This window comes from Leptosomus discolor, chromosome 26, assembly GCF_034619465.1.
Source record: "Leptosomus discolor isolate bLepDis1 chromosome 26, bLepDis1.hap2, whole genome shotgun sequence".
Lineage (NCBI taxonomy): Eukaryota > Metazoa > Chordata > Aves > Leptosomiformes > Leptosomidae > Leptosomus > Leptosomus discolor.
In genome coordinates this window covers 2388207-2403030 of record NC_141416.1, presented here as the reverse complement: position 1 = coordinate 2403030, position 14824 = coordinate 2388207, and the positions used below count along the sequence as shown (strand labels likewise).

The window sequence follows — 14824 nt, the reverse complement described above, 5'->3', positions numbered from 1 at the left end:
AAGGGCATTAAGAACTCGCCAGGATGCGTTCAGCCCCCTGGCTGCTCTCGAAGGAGCTGTCACCGGCAAACGGCGCTGCCCAAGGTCACGTTTGGATGGTTTGGAGCAGCAAGGGCAGCAGAGCATTGTTACAATCGAATCTAAAGAGGTGAATTGCAGTTGCTCTTGCTTCTGCCTCGGACTGGGAAACCAGCTAGAGACAAAGGAGACGGCGGCTGCCTCCCCTCCCGAGCTTTCAACCGTGACGGTCCAAATCCAGCGGGTTCGAAGGGCGGTTCCTCTGCCAGCAGCTGCCTCTACCAGTGTCTCGAATCCACCAGCTCTGGGCGGAGGCTCAGCTTCTTCAGCGTCTCGTACCCCACCACGATGACGATGGTGGAAGGAGTGGCCGAGATGATGCGGGCAGAGAGGCCTTTCGTCAGGCCCCAGGGACCTTCCTCCGCCATGAGCTGTCTGAAGGTGAGGATGATGGAGCTCTTGCCTTCCACCTGCAAAGCCAGAACAAAGGGTCACGGAGCTGCCAGACCTCACACCGAGTGCTCTGGGGTTCTGCTCCAACCGAAGACTCAAGAGATTACCGATCAGCCAGGCCAAAATCCTTGATCTACCTCTAGAACTCCCTGAGGGTAGGGGTGAAAAACAAGCCAAAAGTCCTAAAGAGGCAGCAGCCAGTGGGATTCTTAGACCTGTCTCCTCCTTCCTCCCACCTAGAAGGGGCTGGATCAACACGGCAGCTCGAGTCTCACCAGAGCTGACGCTGCCAGTAGCACCCCTGAAGGATGCCACATCAGCTGGGGACAGTTTCAGCCACCCAGGCAGGCGAAGCCACCTTTGCCACCCGAGCTGCCTCCCGTAACTGCCGAGCGCCAACTAGGCGGCACGGGATCTCGGACAAACCCACCCACGAGCAGAGAGAGAAGGGGAGCAGCTGACCTGAACCCCTAGAGATCAGAGAGCAACCCCCACCCCTGCATCACGCTGCTGTGGCAGCCAGCCAGGCCAGGCAGGCTGAGCTCCTACCTGCACCCGAGCCCTGATGACGTCCATGGGGTTGGTGAGTGTGGAAGCTGTGGCAGCTGCAAGCGGCCCCGATATAGCTTGCAGGAGGAGGTGGGGACAGTCTTTAGGAGTCAAGCTGGAAAGCTGTTCTGGGAACAGGAGAGAGAGCGTAAAGTTTCAGGCTGCTTACCACTTCCTTAACTCCCCTTCCTGGCTGAGACTGGTTTGCACTGGGCAGAAGCCCTGACGTACAACCTGCCACCCCCTCCCGCAGCCCGCCTGAGCGGTGCTTTCTACATCAACCAGCCAGTCAGCCAAGCGCAGGGAGCAAGCCCTGAACCCCCCCCCCGGCGGCTCAGCGCTCCGGCACAGCCTCCGGGCAGCTCAAACACGGGCTCTCGGACCCGCTGGGCAGAGGCAGACAGGGCAGAATCACTTCTACGTCCCCAAAACAGCGCGTGGAGACATCCCCCCCCCCCCCCCCCCTTTAAAAGGCAGGGGGGGAACCTTTCGACAGGGCAATCAGCAAGTTGTCTGGAGAGATCTGAAAGCTGCCGCTACCACCGAGCGCATTGTCCAAGAGTTTCCTGCCTGGGGGATCTCCGAGGGAAAAACCGCTACGTCCTGCTCGTCCCAGGGCTCTCCTCGTTCTGCTCCTACCACCTGGCCAACGGGATTTGAATCTCCCCCACTTTTACTGGTTAAAGCACGGAAGACTTTAACCAAAGTCCCGGTTTCTTTGGATGACGGGGTGGTTGGGTCTCTCTGGCAAGAGGGAAGGAAGCTGCTGTTTGCCAGCAGCGTACTTTGAGCCCCGAGGAAGGTTCGATGAACCCTGCTGCTGCCAGCCGAGACCAGCAGGCTACCCAGGGACAGGGGACTGGAAAAATCAACAAAAAGCAGAGGTGCAGCGACAGCTGGGGCTTACGTTCAGCATCACCTCGATTTCCACTTGCAGAAGACTAGGAGAGAGCGAGCAAACTCCCCCAAGAGGCTCCGGATCAATTTGCTCCTTCTTAGGTGGCCACTTTTGAACCTCTTTGGCCTGAAAGTCTTCCAATTCACACAGCGGATTTGGGTATTTTGGATACAGAGAGCGAAGGGGAGCGCTCCCAAAAAGTTCAGACCGGACCAAGCTGCTGGTGCCATGGAACCGCAGCGCTGATGGGTAACCAGAACGCCCTCACCAGAACGTGCCCACTCTGAAAAGCAAACTAGACGTTCAAGACACCTGGATTTTTAAAAGCAGGTGATTTCCAAGATATACTTTAAGCCTGGTACAGTGAAATCTAAGCCTCTCATTACCATCACTTTCAGGCAGCTCGCTGTTAGGTAAATATTAGCCTAAAACCCACAGGCAAAGCTGCACGACAGAAATCGGAAGGATTATCAGGAGGGGGGGAAAAAAAAAAACACATCAATCTTAGCTGGCCAATATCTTTAGTATGTGGGAACACCCTAAGGATTACCAGAGCTGAGCTAGGGAGAGAGAACACCCTGTTCAGTGTAGTTTTGTATCACAAGGCTCGGTGCCAGTTTTAAAGCTGCAGAAACCAAAGTGTGATCTTAAGACACAAAACCACAGGAGATTTGGCCTTTGTCTCTGCCCGTGGTTTCGCTGGGCTATGAGATTTGTGGCTCTAGAAGTCTTTTTGCCGTATATGAGGCTCCCGAGTCCATGTGAACTGAAAGACAGATTATACTGAAATGGTGGCTTCAAAACTCTGCCGGGTGCCAGACATCAGCCTCCGTCCCTTCCATGCGGAAAGTCAGCGTTATTTGGGGTTAGCGGAAGAGAAAGTTAAAGCAGGCAAGTCCCTCTGGCCTCGAGCCACCCAGGTTTAAGCCCTCCAGCACTCCAACCCCTATTCTTTAACTTAAAACAACGCTGCCCTGTTAAACTTCCACCCGACACCTGCGGAATCCGTTCCCACGGGATACAGCGGGTTCTGCTCCCACCCCAAAGCAAAGAGAGGAAGCAAACGGCGCTGGGCCCACAGAGCCGGGCTGAGGGGCTTCTAGGTCTCCTGGGACAAGCTCCATTCAGAGTTTCCTTTCACTTACCGGCATAGAAGTGGTAGAAGGGCCACCAGACTGCGCTGTTGGGAATATAGGTGAGCAGCGAGGCCACGTAGCCCCTGTAGAAGCCTCTAAAGCCATCGGCCTTGAAAATCTGGACAATGATATCCTTGGTTTGGCCGAAGACCAACACCCGCTTGCCGTCTTGGTTCTGCACCTTAAACCTGCCCATGCTTTCCCCCTTCCTCTGCATCATGAGGTGCTGGGAGACCACGTCGATGGGGACCGTGATGCTCTGGGCCACCAGGGAGGCCGAGCCGCCTGCCACCAGAGACTTCACGGCGTTGTTGTTGTTGTACCGCGACACGTACTTCCGAGTGAGCTCGTACGTCGTCACGTAGCACTGTCCGGAGATGAGGGTGAAAGTGTTGACCAAAAAGCCACGGTAGAGCCCGGCTGCCCCTTCTGTCCGCAGGATTTTCACAAAAGCATCAAAAGTCCCGTTGTACAAGCTCTTGCCCTTCTGAACCTGCAACCGCGTCCGGATGAGCGTGAAGGGGTAAACGCTCACCCGGATCATCATCGTCATGCAAATCCCAAACACGTAGAATTTCCTTTTGTCCAGGTGCTCCCACTCAATGATGGGGATGTTGCGTTTGTCCTCCATGGCTCCTCGGAGCGGGGCGGGAGAGGTGGTAGGCCCCAGATCCACCTCGGAAGTACAGAGCAGATCCAGGCTCAGCCCTCCTGTCTCCACTGATTAGATCGGAAGCGCCGGCATCTGCAACGAGAGACACGTTCAGCAGACGACGAAGCCCCAAAGGCACCAAACTCCGCCTATTTTCCCAAATTAGAGGGAGCCCTTGCGCCAACTACGCTGCCGGCAGAGCGGGACCGCAACCCCGGGACGCAGGGAGGTATCACGGGGTGGATGGTGGCACCTTCGGATGTCACCGCAGCCATTTGGGAGGGTTTAACAGCAGTTCTCCCCGCAGCAAAGCAAAGCTGGGCGAGACTTTGCAAAGCAGCTCGAGATCCACAGAGGACCGAGGGGGACAGCTCTGCGCCGGGACGGCTCGGCGTGCGTCGGCAGATTCCGCCCGTCCTCCCCGCCAACCCCCTGAACGGCAGCGAGGGCTCTGCACGGCGCCGCCGCGGGGAGCCCGGAGCACCCGGCAGCGACTCCCGGGAGGCGGAGGGGGGACAGCGAGGCGGGGGGAAGCCGGTTGCCGGAGCACCGCCCCGCTGAGCCGTCCTAGACCCGTTTCTGCTCGTCTAGACGTGGTGCCGGTACTGCCGGGTGCACCGGGCAGGCGGGGAAGCCGCGCCACAGCGGTGGGGACCGCGGTCCTCCCCGGCACACGGCGCTGTGCCAGTCCTCCCCGTGTCCAGAGCCGCCGCCTCCCCCACCGCTCACCCCCTCACCGCCTCCTCCTCCTCCTCCCCCGTACTGCCAGCACGGTAGGAACGAGCTTGCGGGGGGTCCCCCCTCCGCCCCCCAGGCGCCTCAGGGGCTCCCCGCGGCGTCACGCGGAGCCCTCATTGATGTTCGAGGGTTTCGGGGAGCTCGCCGTGAGGCGGGGAGCACCCACAGAATCTGCCGACCCGCGGAGAGTTGTCCCCGCAGGGAGTTGTCCCACCCCCGCCGAGGGAGAGCGCTGCTCTGACAGCAAGCACTACCTTTTCAGGAACAGCCAGGAATTTGGACTGTCAGCCGAAGCAGCTTCTCCCCGGTTGTTCTGGGTTTGCGGCGCTCCTCGATGGCGGGATGTCACTTGTCAGTTCCAGGCTCTGTACAAAAAAAAAAGGAAGGGCCAAGTCTCCATGTGTGTTCCCAGCTTCCCCGCATAAATTCGACACGTTTTTCCATGCGTTTCCATTTTGACCTTCTGGAGGGCGACGCAAGCCAGGGACGGGGGAAGAGAAAGGCGTGAAAAGGGGAACAACGGCAAACGCAAACAGCCACGTAGAGGCTCCACGTTGGTGACCAGGACCCTGAAAAGAAAGGGTTAAAAAAAAAATCACAGCCCAGGGACCTCTGGGTGAAGCGGTGCCCAACTGTGCTTTTGGTGAGCAAAGTTCACCCTCGCTTCCGATACGGGCGGGCGGCGTTATCGCTCCTGGCAGGACGACACTCGCAAACCTGCGGAGCACCAGGGACTGAGGGCCGAGGAGGGGAGGTCCTGGCTCAGCCTCCGCCGGCAGACCCTTCCTCATCCCTGCAGCCTCTCATCCCACAGGCAGCAAACTCCTTAAGAATACTTCTCAAAAAGTGGTATAAAAATACAGTACAACCCCCACAGCCTCCAGTACAAGACTCGCCGTTACAGCAGCAGTTTCTAGAACATGAAATCCAAGACAAGCTACGGCGTGAAGTGGTAAGGAAGCGAGGCACAGTCGAGACAGTGAGGCTTGGACCTTAAGGGATGAGCCAGTGAGACTTGGGACTTTAAAGGATGAGACATTAAGGCTTGAGACACTAAGGCTCGAGACTTTAAGGCTCAGGACATTAAGGAACGAGCTATTCAGGCTCGAGACGAGACACCTCTTCCCCAGGACAAGGCCCTTGGTAGTTCCACCCGCCTCCCTCTGGGCTGTCATTTGCTCTAACCCGTGCGGGATTAAGCAAGGTTGGAACAAACAAACCTCCAGGCCAGGCACGGCCAAGCAAAAAGAGAAGAGAATCTCGAAGAATCAACCCAACACGAAGCTGTTTCACTGACCGCAAGCACTTTCTTTCCACATCCAAAAAAAACCCCACAACCCTCTGGGTCTTCAGGAACAACAGACTGTGAAATTATCACAGATAACAACTTCTAATTCTGCTTGATCACAACTTCTACTCCAGGCTCTGCCAAACGGGTCCGTGAAGTCTGTGCACAGGCACAGGGAGAGCAGAGCAACGCCGAGCAGCTCCGCTTGGAGCGGAACAAGGGCGCCGACACCCCAGAGCTGAAACCAGATTCGCTTCGAATCCGGAGCGAGAACCGAAATTGAACGTTGAGACGCCGCCAACGCATTTTGGGGCCATTTTACACCGTCTGTCGGGCAGCAAAGCCGCGGCACAAAGGGCTCCCGACCCCAGGCTCCACGACGAGAGCTCGGCCGAGCGCCGCTCGGTTGGGAACGAAACACGGAGGAGAAATCAGCCTTGTGAAATTACGGCGGGGGCAGGGCGGTGCTATTCACAGAACAACAAAATATTTGCTCAACACCAGCAAAGCACGTTCCGGGCTGCCACGGCTCTTGCCGACGGGGTGGTGAAGTTAAAAATACCCGAGGGCAGCTGGGTCCGACAGGGAGGGGGGGGGGAAACCCCTGGTTTACCCAGAGAAAACTACAGCGTTCCAGTCGATTGACTGGACAGGTAACGCGTAACAACCGCCACGGCTTGTCTAAACAAAGCTCCTGTTGCTCTAATTGTAATTACAGTATTGCTGGTTCACTAATACAGGCGTAATTAGGCAGCGTAAAGCTTCCCACACCGGAATTATCTGCGCACAGCGCCTACGAAAACATTATTTTGTCCTTGTTAGGAGGCCCCCCGCAGCTTAACATGGTATAAAAAAAAAATAAAATAAAGTTTAGCCAAATTCCTGGTGAAACCTGAGGGTTCAGTCCACACTCCACACGCCTCTGCCACCCAAAACCGGAACGACACATCACCGAGCTCCCCACATGAAAGGTGAGGGGAACCCGCGAAGAAAAATCCTCGCTGCTGCAATAAGGAAAACAAACAAGCAACAATAAAAAAAAGAATCCTTGGGTTTTATTTCGTTTTATTGGCTATAGAGCTTTGTTTCTAGGAGTTTAGCCATAACCTCCTGGAGGAAATAACTGTAGTTTCTTGGGGTTCTTCCTAATTTCATTCAGAATCTCAACTAGAAAGACAAAGCTGCTTTAATCCCAGGGCCCAAAAGCGATCCAAGCCACAGGGGGTGAAGGGGGAAGGCATCCTGGCACCACCAGGGATGCTTCGCTTCGGCCACCCCAGCCGCAATTCTCGCTCTGCCCAGACGGGAAGTTTCGCTCAGGGCATTTATTCTCCCAGAAATTAAACCCAGGGCCTTGCTGGGAGCAGCGATCCCGTCGCATCAACTCTCTGACGCTCTTTTGGGGAGATTGGTGTAAAAGGAATTGCTAAATCTCAAAGGAACGGACCTGCCCCCTCTCCCTCCCAGGTCACGGAGCCGTTCTGTGCTTCAGCACTCGAGCAGTTTCCACGCCAAAACTACAGTAGCTCTATGCAGGTGGCAACTCCTCACCACGGACTGAAAAGGATTTCTTGAATTTCTGCCTAGAAATTAAAGCTGAGGATCCCTGAGCAGCTGCACCCGCTTCTGCTCCCTCGCTAGCGTGACCTCCAGGACGCAGCTTCGCTCCTCCAAACGCAGCAACTGAGGACGAAACCCCCTCCCCAAAGCATCTCCTTTCCAGTGCAGCCCCATCAATCCCTTCCCCAAACCGGTTTTGCTGCAGCTGTATCGAAATACGACTCGTTGGCAAATAAAGACGGGGCCTTTGTATCCCCCTGGCCAAGGAGGGTCCTGCTCAGCATACTAATGCCTCACCAGGACAGCCTGGGAACCCTCCTGGAGCTGGCGGCGAGGCCCGAGCGCTCTCCGCCGTTGCCTGTGGAGATCCTCTCAAGTGGGAAAGCACGAAATCAAACAAATCCACCACAAGTCTCTCAAATTTAAAGCCTGCGCCGCGCTACACCGAACCTGGCCTAAGCGGGCAGCTCCGTTTCCAAAGTCTTTGCTGTTGTGCTCCTTAAACTGACCCCAGGATGGAGGTGGGTACAAAACCAGCCCCACTGAAGACCTGCAGTTCCCTCCGTGAGCAGCTGCCTGTCTGTGAACGACGAGGCAGAGACACTCAAAGGCCAAAACTTCTCAACACACCCACAGCACCGCCTCATGCCACCTCCTGCACGCAGCAGGCCCGTGGCCAGGAGCTGGGCAAGGCGGCGCAGCAATAACCCAGCCTCCCGGTAAAGCCACCGGCGCTTACGTTGGGCCAGACAAAACCAACCACCACCACCGCAACAAAGTGCTCTAAAGGCGGCGAACGGGTGGGAAGTTTGGCACAGGAGCCGCTCAAGGTCACCGGGCGGATGAGCAGCAGCACAGACGAGCAGCCTTGCCCAGCACCAGCCTTGCCCAGCACCCTGGTTTCATGTCGCACCCATGTCCCCGTCCCCGTCCCCGTCCCCCCCCCCCCTCCTCTCTCCCCCTCGCCAAGCACCTTTGCCTCCCGCAGCCCCGGAGCCGCAGGGGACCCCCATCCCCTTCCCCTGGGCTCCTCGATGGCGCAGCACCCGCCTCCTTCAGCCGAGCGGGTCTTGCATCCAGCCGCCTCCCCCGCCAACCTCTCCTTCACCCCGGTGTCCCGGAGCACACCCCGGTTGCGGGGACAGGGGACATCCTCCATCTGCCGCAGGCCCGCACCGGCCCCGTCCCGCAGCCAACCCCCCCCCCCCCGCGCCCCAGGCTTCCCCAACGCCCCCCAGCACCGGCCCCGAGCCGGGCCGCCCCCGTCCTGCCCCGCCGCCACTCGCCCGGGCCAGGCCTCCTCCTCCCGCCTCGCCACCGAGTCCCCGCTCCCGCCCCACAGCCCCCTGCCCCGCGCCTCGGGCCCGTCCTCCGCCGCTCCCGGTACCTCAGGCCGGCGGGCGGGAGGCCCCCGCCCCGCCCCGTCCCGCCGCCGGCCGGTCCCGCCACCCCATGGCCGCTCCCCGCCCCCCCCCCCCGCCGCCCCGCTTCAGCGGCCGCCGGCCGGAAGTGAACGGCGGCAGCACGTCGGGGCCTCGCGCGCGCCGCCCGAGCAATCAGCGGCCGAGCGCCGGCGCCATCTTGGGAAAGGGCTGACGCCGCTCCGGAAGAGACCGCCGCGCGCTTCCGGCCTCAGTAAAGAGGGCGGCCGCCCGCTGCGCCCCGGCAAGACGAGGGGCGGGACAGGGCGCGCATGCGCACAGCAGTACGCCTCGCCTGCCCCCCCCCCCCTTAAAGGGGCAGCGCCGAATTACAGCTCTTAAAGGGCCAGCTGCCCTTAACGGTGCGACGCCGGGGTTTGCCGGGAAGAATCCCCCGTGCTGGCTGCTGGGGGGCAGAGGGCACGGCGCGGTGGGGCGAAGAGCAGGGATGCACCGAAAGGGAGCGATGGGTGCGTGTGAGAGGGCCGTGTCCCCCCCGCCTGTGGGGTGGGGGTGGTGCCCCCGCCCCCCCCAGCTCCTCGCCCCTCGTTGCACGCGCACACCTTGCACGTGCGTTCCGCACCCGCGTCACCCCCTCGCGTCCCCCTCCACGTTGCACGTGAGTGCACGACGCCACGCGCTGCGCGGGTGGGCTGGCAGTGCCCGCCTCGCACGGCCTCGCACGAGCACGCTGCGGACACGCTGCCCGTGCACATGCACCTTGCACACGCACACCCTGCACACACGCACCTTGCACGTGTACACCCTGCACACGCACACCCTGCACACGTACACCCTGCACGTGCACACCCTGCACGTGCACACCCTGCACACTCACACCCTGCACGTGCACACCCTGCACATGCACACCCTGCCCACACACACCCTGCACACGCACACCCTGTACACGCACCTCACACACATACACACCCTGCACACGCACCCCCTGCACACACACCCCCTGCACGCACACCCCCTGCACGCACACCCTTCATGCACACCCTGCCCACACACACCCTGCACACGCACACCCTGTACACGCACCTCACACACATACACACCCTGCACACGCACCCCTTGCACACGCACACCTTGCACATGCGTACCCTTCATGCACACCCTGAACACACACGCCTTGCACATGCACACCCTGCACACACACACCTTGCACAAGCACTCCTTGCACACGCACGCCTTGCACATGCACACCCTGCACACACACCTCACACACATACCCACCCTGCAAGCACACACCCTGCACATGCGTACCCTTCATGCACACCCTGCACACACACGCCTTGCACACGCACGCCTTGCACATGCACACCCTGCACACACACTTCGCACACATACACTCCTTGCACACGCACACCCTGCACATGCGTACCCTTCATGCACACCCTGCACACACACGCCTTGCACAAGCACTCCTTGCACACGCACACCCTGCACATGCGTACCCTTCATGCACACCCTGCACACACACGCCTTGCACACGCACACCTCGCACACACGCACACCGCGTGGGCCTGAGGCCAAGGGGCCTGGCACTGCCCGCCCCGGGGCTGCTCCTTGGACCCGGCAGCACGAGGCGATCTCTTCACTTTTCCTTTTTTTAATTAAAAAAAAAAAAACAAAAAAATCAAATGTACAAAGAGCAGGAAAATTTACAGCTGGTTCATCTTAAAAAAAAAACCCAAAAAAGGCTCAACATCAGCAAAAAAAGCAGCTGGGGCCAAACCCCGCGAGGGGCAGCTGGTGGGAAATGGAAGATGGGGGCGTGGGGGGCCCCACCGCCATGGTTGTCCGGGGGGGGGGGGGGGGTCAGGGCGGTGCGGGGTGTCCCCCCCCAGCCCAGCACCCAGGGCGGTGGGGAGGGCTGGCGGCGCAGGGTGGGTGCCCATGGGGTTGGCCCGTGGAGCCCGTTGGGGGTCGGCCCGTGGAGCCCGTTGGGGGTCGGCCCATGGGCCCCATTTGGGGTCGGTCCATGGGCCCCGTTTGGGCTCCGCTTTCCCCATTTTGGAGCTTTTATGGAGCCCAGGGTCTTCTCATTTTCTGGGGTGACACCGGTGCCCGAGTCTGCCAACTCCGCCCGCCCCCACCCCACGTCCTTGCCCTACAGCCACATCCTGCCCTCAGACCCATCTCTTTGCCACATCCTTCCTTTGTCCTTTCCCTGTCCCCGTGTCCTTCCCTGGCCCCCCCATTCCTCCCCCACCCCACCTCCTTGCCCCATCCTACCCCCTTGCTGCCTCCCTCACTGCTCCCAGGGGCCCATCCCACCCCGCTGCCCCTCGCCGCTACCCCAAAATGTTGTTACCTTATGTTAAAACACAGGTATTAAATTAAAAAAAAAACAAACAAACAAACAAGAAAAAACACTTCACCTTCATGTCACCCCCGCACCCCACTGCTTCCCCACAGTCTCCCCGACCTGGTGGCAGCGTCATGCTGTACCCCCCGCTGGCACCCTGTTGTTATCAGCATCGACGTCCCCTTCAAGCTGGAGGCAGCAAGCACGGGAGCCTTCCTCCTCCTCCTCCTCTTCCTCCTCCTCGATGGGCACTCCGGGTGCCGGGGGCTCTCCGGTCCCCCCGTTGAGGGGTACCTTCTCCCGGCGCTGCGACGGGGGGCTGTGGGGCGCGCTGCACCCCCTCACCTTGCTCCTGGCTTTGAGCTGGTCGCGGTAGGCGAGGAGGGCCAGGCAGGCGGCCACGGCCAGCGTCACGGCCAGCAGCACGGTGACAGTGACAAACTGCGGCCAGTAAGACCGGGGGTTGCCAGAGCCTGAGGACCCCCAGGCCAACCCCTCCTCAGCCAGCCCGTCCGGCTGAGGGGTCGCCCCGCTGGGGTCCCGTAGCTGGTAATGAGCCACCGTCCAGGTGTAGCCGTTCTCGGTGGCCCGGCACTTGTAGGTGCCGGCGGTCCCCTGCTGCATGATGACCACCAGCGTGTGGTCGGGCAGCAGCGCCGTGTCCCCTCGGCCCCCCTGGCCACCGGGCTGCTGCCAGCTGTAGGTGGCCAGGGCGGAGCGGCGGGGGCACGGCAGGCGGACCACGGCGTTCAGTGGGGGGCTGAGCCCTGCGAGGTGCGGAGGGGGAAAGTGGGGTGATGCGCTGCACCCCACGTGCCCCGTCCCACCCTCCTGTCCCCGTCCCGCTGCACCCCCATACTCAACTCTCTGCGGCAGGATCCTCGTGTCCCCCCCAGGCCCGGGGCATGGCCGCGCTCCTCCCGCGGTGGCACACGGTGGCCGGGCTCCCCGCCTCGACGTCCTGCAGCCACGCGCTCCTGCGCCTGGCCGGGAGAGTGACATGAGCATCCCGGTCCCCTCCGCGTCCCCCTGCCCATCCTCATCCCGACGCCTCTCCGGCTCACATGTCCTCGGCGGGGGTGGTGCGGACGGGCTGGCAGGAGCCCTCGAGGCTGTGCCAGGCGCAGTACGGGTCCCGCGCCAGCACGCACTCGGCGCAGCTCCGGTGCAGGCTGCAGTTGGCCAACGGGACTTGGAGGACACCACCGGAGTAGCCCACGTAGAGGATGCCCTGGGGAAGGAGAGGCGCGGGGCTGAGCCTCCCCGCCGTCCCCGCCCCGTGCCGGGCGTGGAGCGGGCTCTCGGGTGAGCCCCATCCCCTACCTTCCTCGGGGACAGCAGGAGGTTCTTCACCGGCTCCGGCGTCTCGAAGAGCTGGACGCTCTCCACGATGTGGGGACCCCCAGGCAGCTCCACCGCTTTGTGCAGGAAACCCTCCGCTGTGGGGGGCACAGGGGACATCACCGGCATTTTGGGGGCCCACTGGGGAGGAGGGGTGAGCGGGCGCCCTGTGCCTACTCCCACGTGAACCCACCCGTGGCCAGGAACATGACGCGGTAGGTGGTCCCCGAGATGCCACGGGTCTCGTCCACCACGATGCGCGTGTACGTGACGTCTGTCTTCACCAGCAGCGGCCGCCCGTGGGTGGGCGACACCTTCCCGTCCATTAGGAAATGGTCCTTCATGAAGGTGAGGGCTTTGTCGGAGGAGGGACCCATGTGACACTGCAGGGAGAGAGGAGTCAGCGCTGGCGTGGGGAAACTGAGGCACGGGGAGGGGGGGACGTGCCACTAGGCTGTCCCGTGCCAGTTGGGTGCCAAGGGACCCTGCCACCTTTCCCATTCCCGCTTGCAACACCACCACCACCTCACCCCAGTGCGAGCGCACGGGGCAAACTGGGATGGACAAACTACCACCGTCCCTCCGGGAGGGTCTTGTCCCCCCCCGGGCGGGCAGCACTCACGCTGCCGGGCCGCGGACTCATGTTGGGGCCGCCGTAGACCGTCCAGCGGGAGCTCTCCTTGTTCAGCTCCTTGTACTTGCCCTCGAAGACCTCCTCCAGGGCCTCCTGGCTGTAGGCACAGACGGCGGCGCTGCCCGCCCTGCCCGCCTGCCTGCAGGGACAGCGAGGTGGGTACGGGGAGGGTGCGGGTCCCCGCAGCACCCGCAGCACCCCCCTGGGGTGCCGGCACTCACCACTGCGAGGTGAAGACGGCGTAGAAGTCGGCGCCGCCGTCACGGCGGGGCAGGGCGAAGGCGTGGTGGATGACGTTGAAGGGGAAGCGGCCGGGTTGCGAGCACACCAGCTGGGCCTTCAGGAACGTTGTCCACTTCTTCTGCAGCACCTTGTCCCCTCCGACGTCACTCTGCGGGAGGCGGGAGGGTGCTCAGCCCAAGGGCGACAGCAGCCGGGTCCCCCCCATCGTCCCGTCGTCGCCCACCGCCGCTGTCCCCCCGCGCCCACCTTGCAGACACGGGCCACTCGCGGCACCAGGAGCCGCTCGAAGAAGTCGAACTCGTCAGCCGTCTCCTCGAAGAAGAAGTAGACCTTGTCATCTCCAGGGATGCTGAAGGAGGCCACGAAGGCGGCGTCGGCTGTGGGGCACAGCCAGGGCGGCGGGGGGGTGAGGAGCTGGAGCAGGGGCTGCTGCAGGCACCCCCCCTGTCACGGGGAGGGCGAGGTGGGGCTGCGGGGGGGTGTCTCCTTGCTCACCCGAAAGCCAGCGGAGGAAGGCGTCCGTCTTGAGCAGGGTCCGGCTGCCCAGCGAGCGGGAGATGATGGGCTCGTTGCCCTGGAAGTTGTTCATGGTGCCGGCGTAGAGCTCGCCGTCTGCTCGGGGATGGGGTGGGGGTGAGCCGCGGCGGGGACCACCCGCCGCCGTCACCCTCCGCTTCACCCCAGGGATGGGTGCCCACCCGTGGGGGCCGCTCGCCCTGTACTCACCCACCAGCAGGGCCGTGTGGGTGTGCTGGGGGTCGAAGGGGCACTGGCCCTTCCCATCCAGGAAAGGTTGTCCTCTGCCGCTGGACACCAGCGTGAAGTTCTCCAGGTACTGTGGGAAAGGGGAGAAACATCAGCCGACGGGAGTTAAAACAAACCCAGAATCTGCAAGAAAAGTCCCCTCTGGCCTGTGGGGAAGCTGCGGTGCTCAGCAAAGTGGGGAAACTGAGGCAGGACAGGTTGCCTGGCTTCACCAGGGAGAACCCGAACCCAAAATCAGGCGTTTGCCACCTGCATCTGACCCAGCAGGTGAAAAGCTGCTGGCAGCCGTGGTGAGAAACACCGTGGGCTCCTTTGGTCTGTGAAATGCAAAGATACACCTGGGTGGCGGGGTCACCCCGCACCCCCCATCCCAGGGGGCTTCCCGCGATGCCATTAGCTCAAATCCCCCATCCCGCTGGAGCTCCTTGGGCCGGTATGGTGTGGCTCCTCATGGCAATGCCACGACACGTCCGGTGAGTCCCCCTTGTCCCTGTCCTCGGCGGGGACACACACACACACACACACACACACACACACACTCACGATGTAGGTGCAGGCAGGGCTGAAGGCGTAGGTCCCGCAGACGTAGAGGTGGGTCTGGTTCAGGGCCACCAGGACGCGGATGAAGTTGAAGCACTCGGTCTGCGGGAGGCAAAGAGCAGACGTGGGGGCTGAGCAGCCCTGCAGCTCTGTGGGACCCCCCCCCCTCCCCCCCCCGCTCCCCCCCAAGCCCCCCTTGGTGTTGTCTCACCTCCTGGCTCTTCTTCTTAAAAGCACACTCAGAGGTTTTCTCGGCCGTGGGTCCCCACATGAT

The 14824-nt window shown here is 61.5% G+C and overlaps 2 protein-coding genes across 2 annotated transcripts; both read right to left on the bottom strand.

Moving 5' to 3' along the window:
• Positions 1-254: 254 nt before the first annotated feature.
• SLC25A44 (solute carrier family 25 member 44) lies at positions 255-5026 on the bottom strand. The gene is made up of 4 exons (XM_086478368.1): positions 4699-5026; positions 3064-3799; positions 1021-1148; positions 255-488 (listed from the first exon to the last, which is right to left on the bottom strand). The coding sequence occupies exons 2-4, from the start codon at positions 3683-3685 to the stop codon at positions 297-299; spliced, it is 942 nt and encodes a 313-aa protein (XP_086334494.1). The 5' UTR covers positions 3686-3799; positions 4699-5026; the 3' UTR covers positions 255-296.
• A 6133-nt stretch (positions 5027-11159) lies between these two features.
• On the bottom strand, positions 11160-14824 carry SEMA4A (semaphorin 4A). The gene is made up of 12 exons (XM_086478249.1): positions 14762-14824; positions 14554-14652; positions 13972-14080; positions 13741-13857; positions 13492-13622; positions 13224-13393; positions 12991-13141; positions 12562-12751; positions 12351-12466; positions 12092-12258; positions 11892-12004; positions 11160-11794 (listed from the first exon to the last, which is right to left on the bottom strand). The coding sequence occupies exons 1-12, from the start codon at positions 14819-14821 to the stop codon at positions 11160-11162; spliced, it is 2058 nt and encodes a 685-aa protein (XP_086334375.1). The 5' UTR covers positions 14822-14824.

Excerpts from the sequence above, each read along its gene's own strand:
- SLC25A44 (XM_086478368.1), bottom strand. The coding sequence starts at position 3,685 with ATGGAGGACAAACGCAACATCCCCATCATTGAGTGGGAGCACCTGGAC. Across the intron at positions 1,149-3,063 it reads CTTCTACCACTTCTATGCCG|AACAGCTTTCCAGCTTGACT; the intron begins GTAAGTGAAAGG and ends TCCTGTTCCCAG. Across the intron at positions 489-1,020 it reads TCATCAGGGCTCGGGTGCAG|GTGGAAGGCAAGAGCTCCAT; the intron begins GTAGGAGCTCAG and ends CTGGCTTTGCAG.
- SEMA4A (XM_086478249.1), bottom strand. The coding sequence starts at position 14,821 with ATGTGGGGACCCACGGCCGAGAAAACCTCTGAGTGTGCTTTTAAGAAG. Across the intron at positions 13,858-13,971 it reads CCACACGGCCCTGCTGGTGG|ACGGCGAGCTCTACGCCGGC; the intron begins GTGAGTACAGGG and ends ATCCCCGAGCAG. Across the intron at positions 12,259-12,350 it reads TCCTGCTGTCCCCGAGGAAG|GGCATCCTCTACGTGGGCTA; the intron begins GTAGGGGATGGG and ends CTCCTTCCCCAG.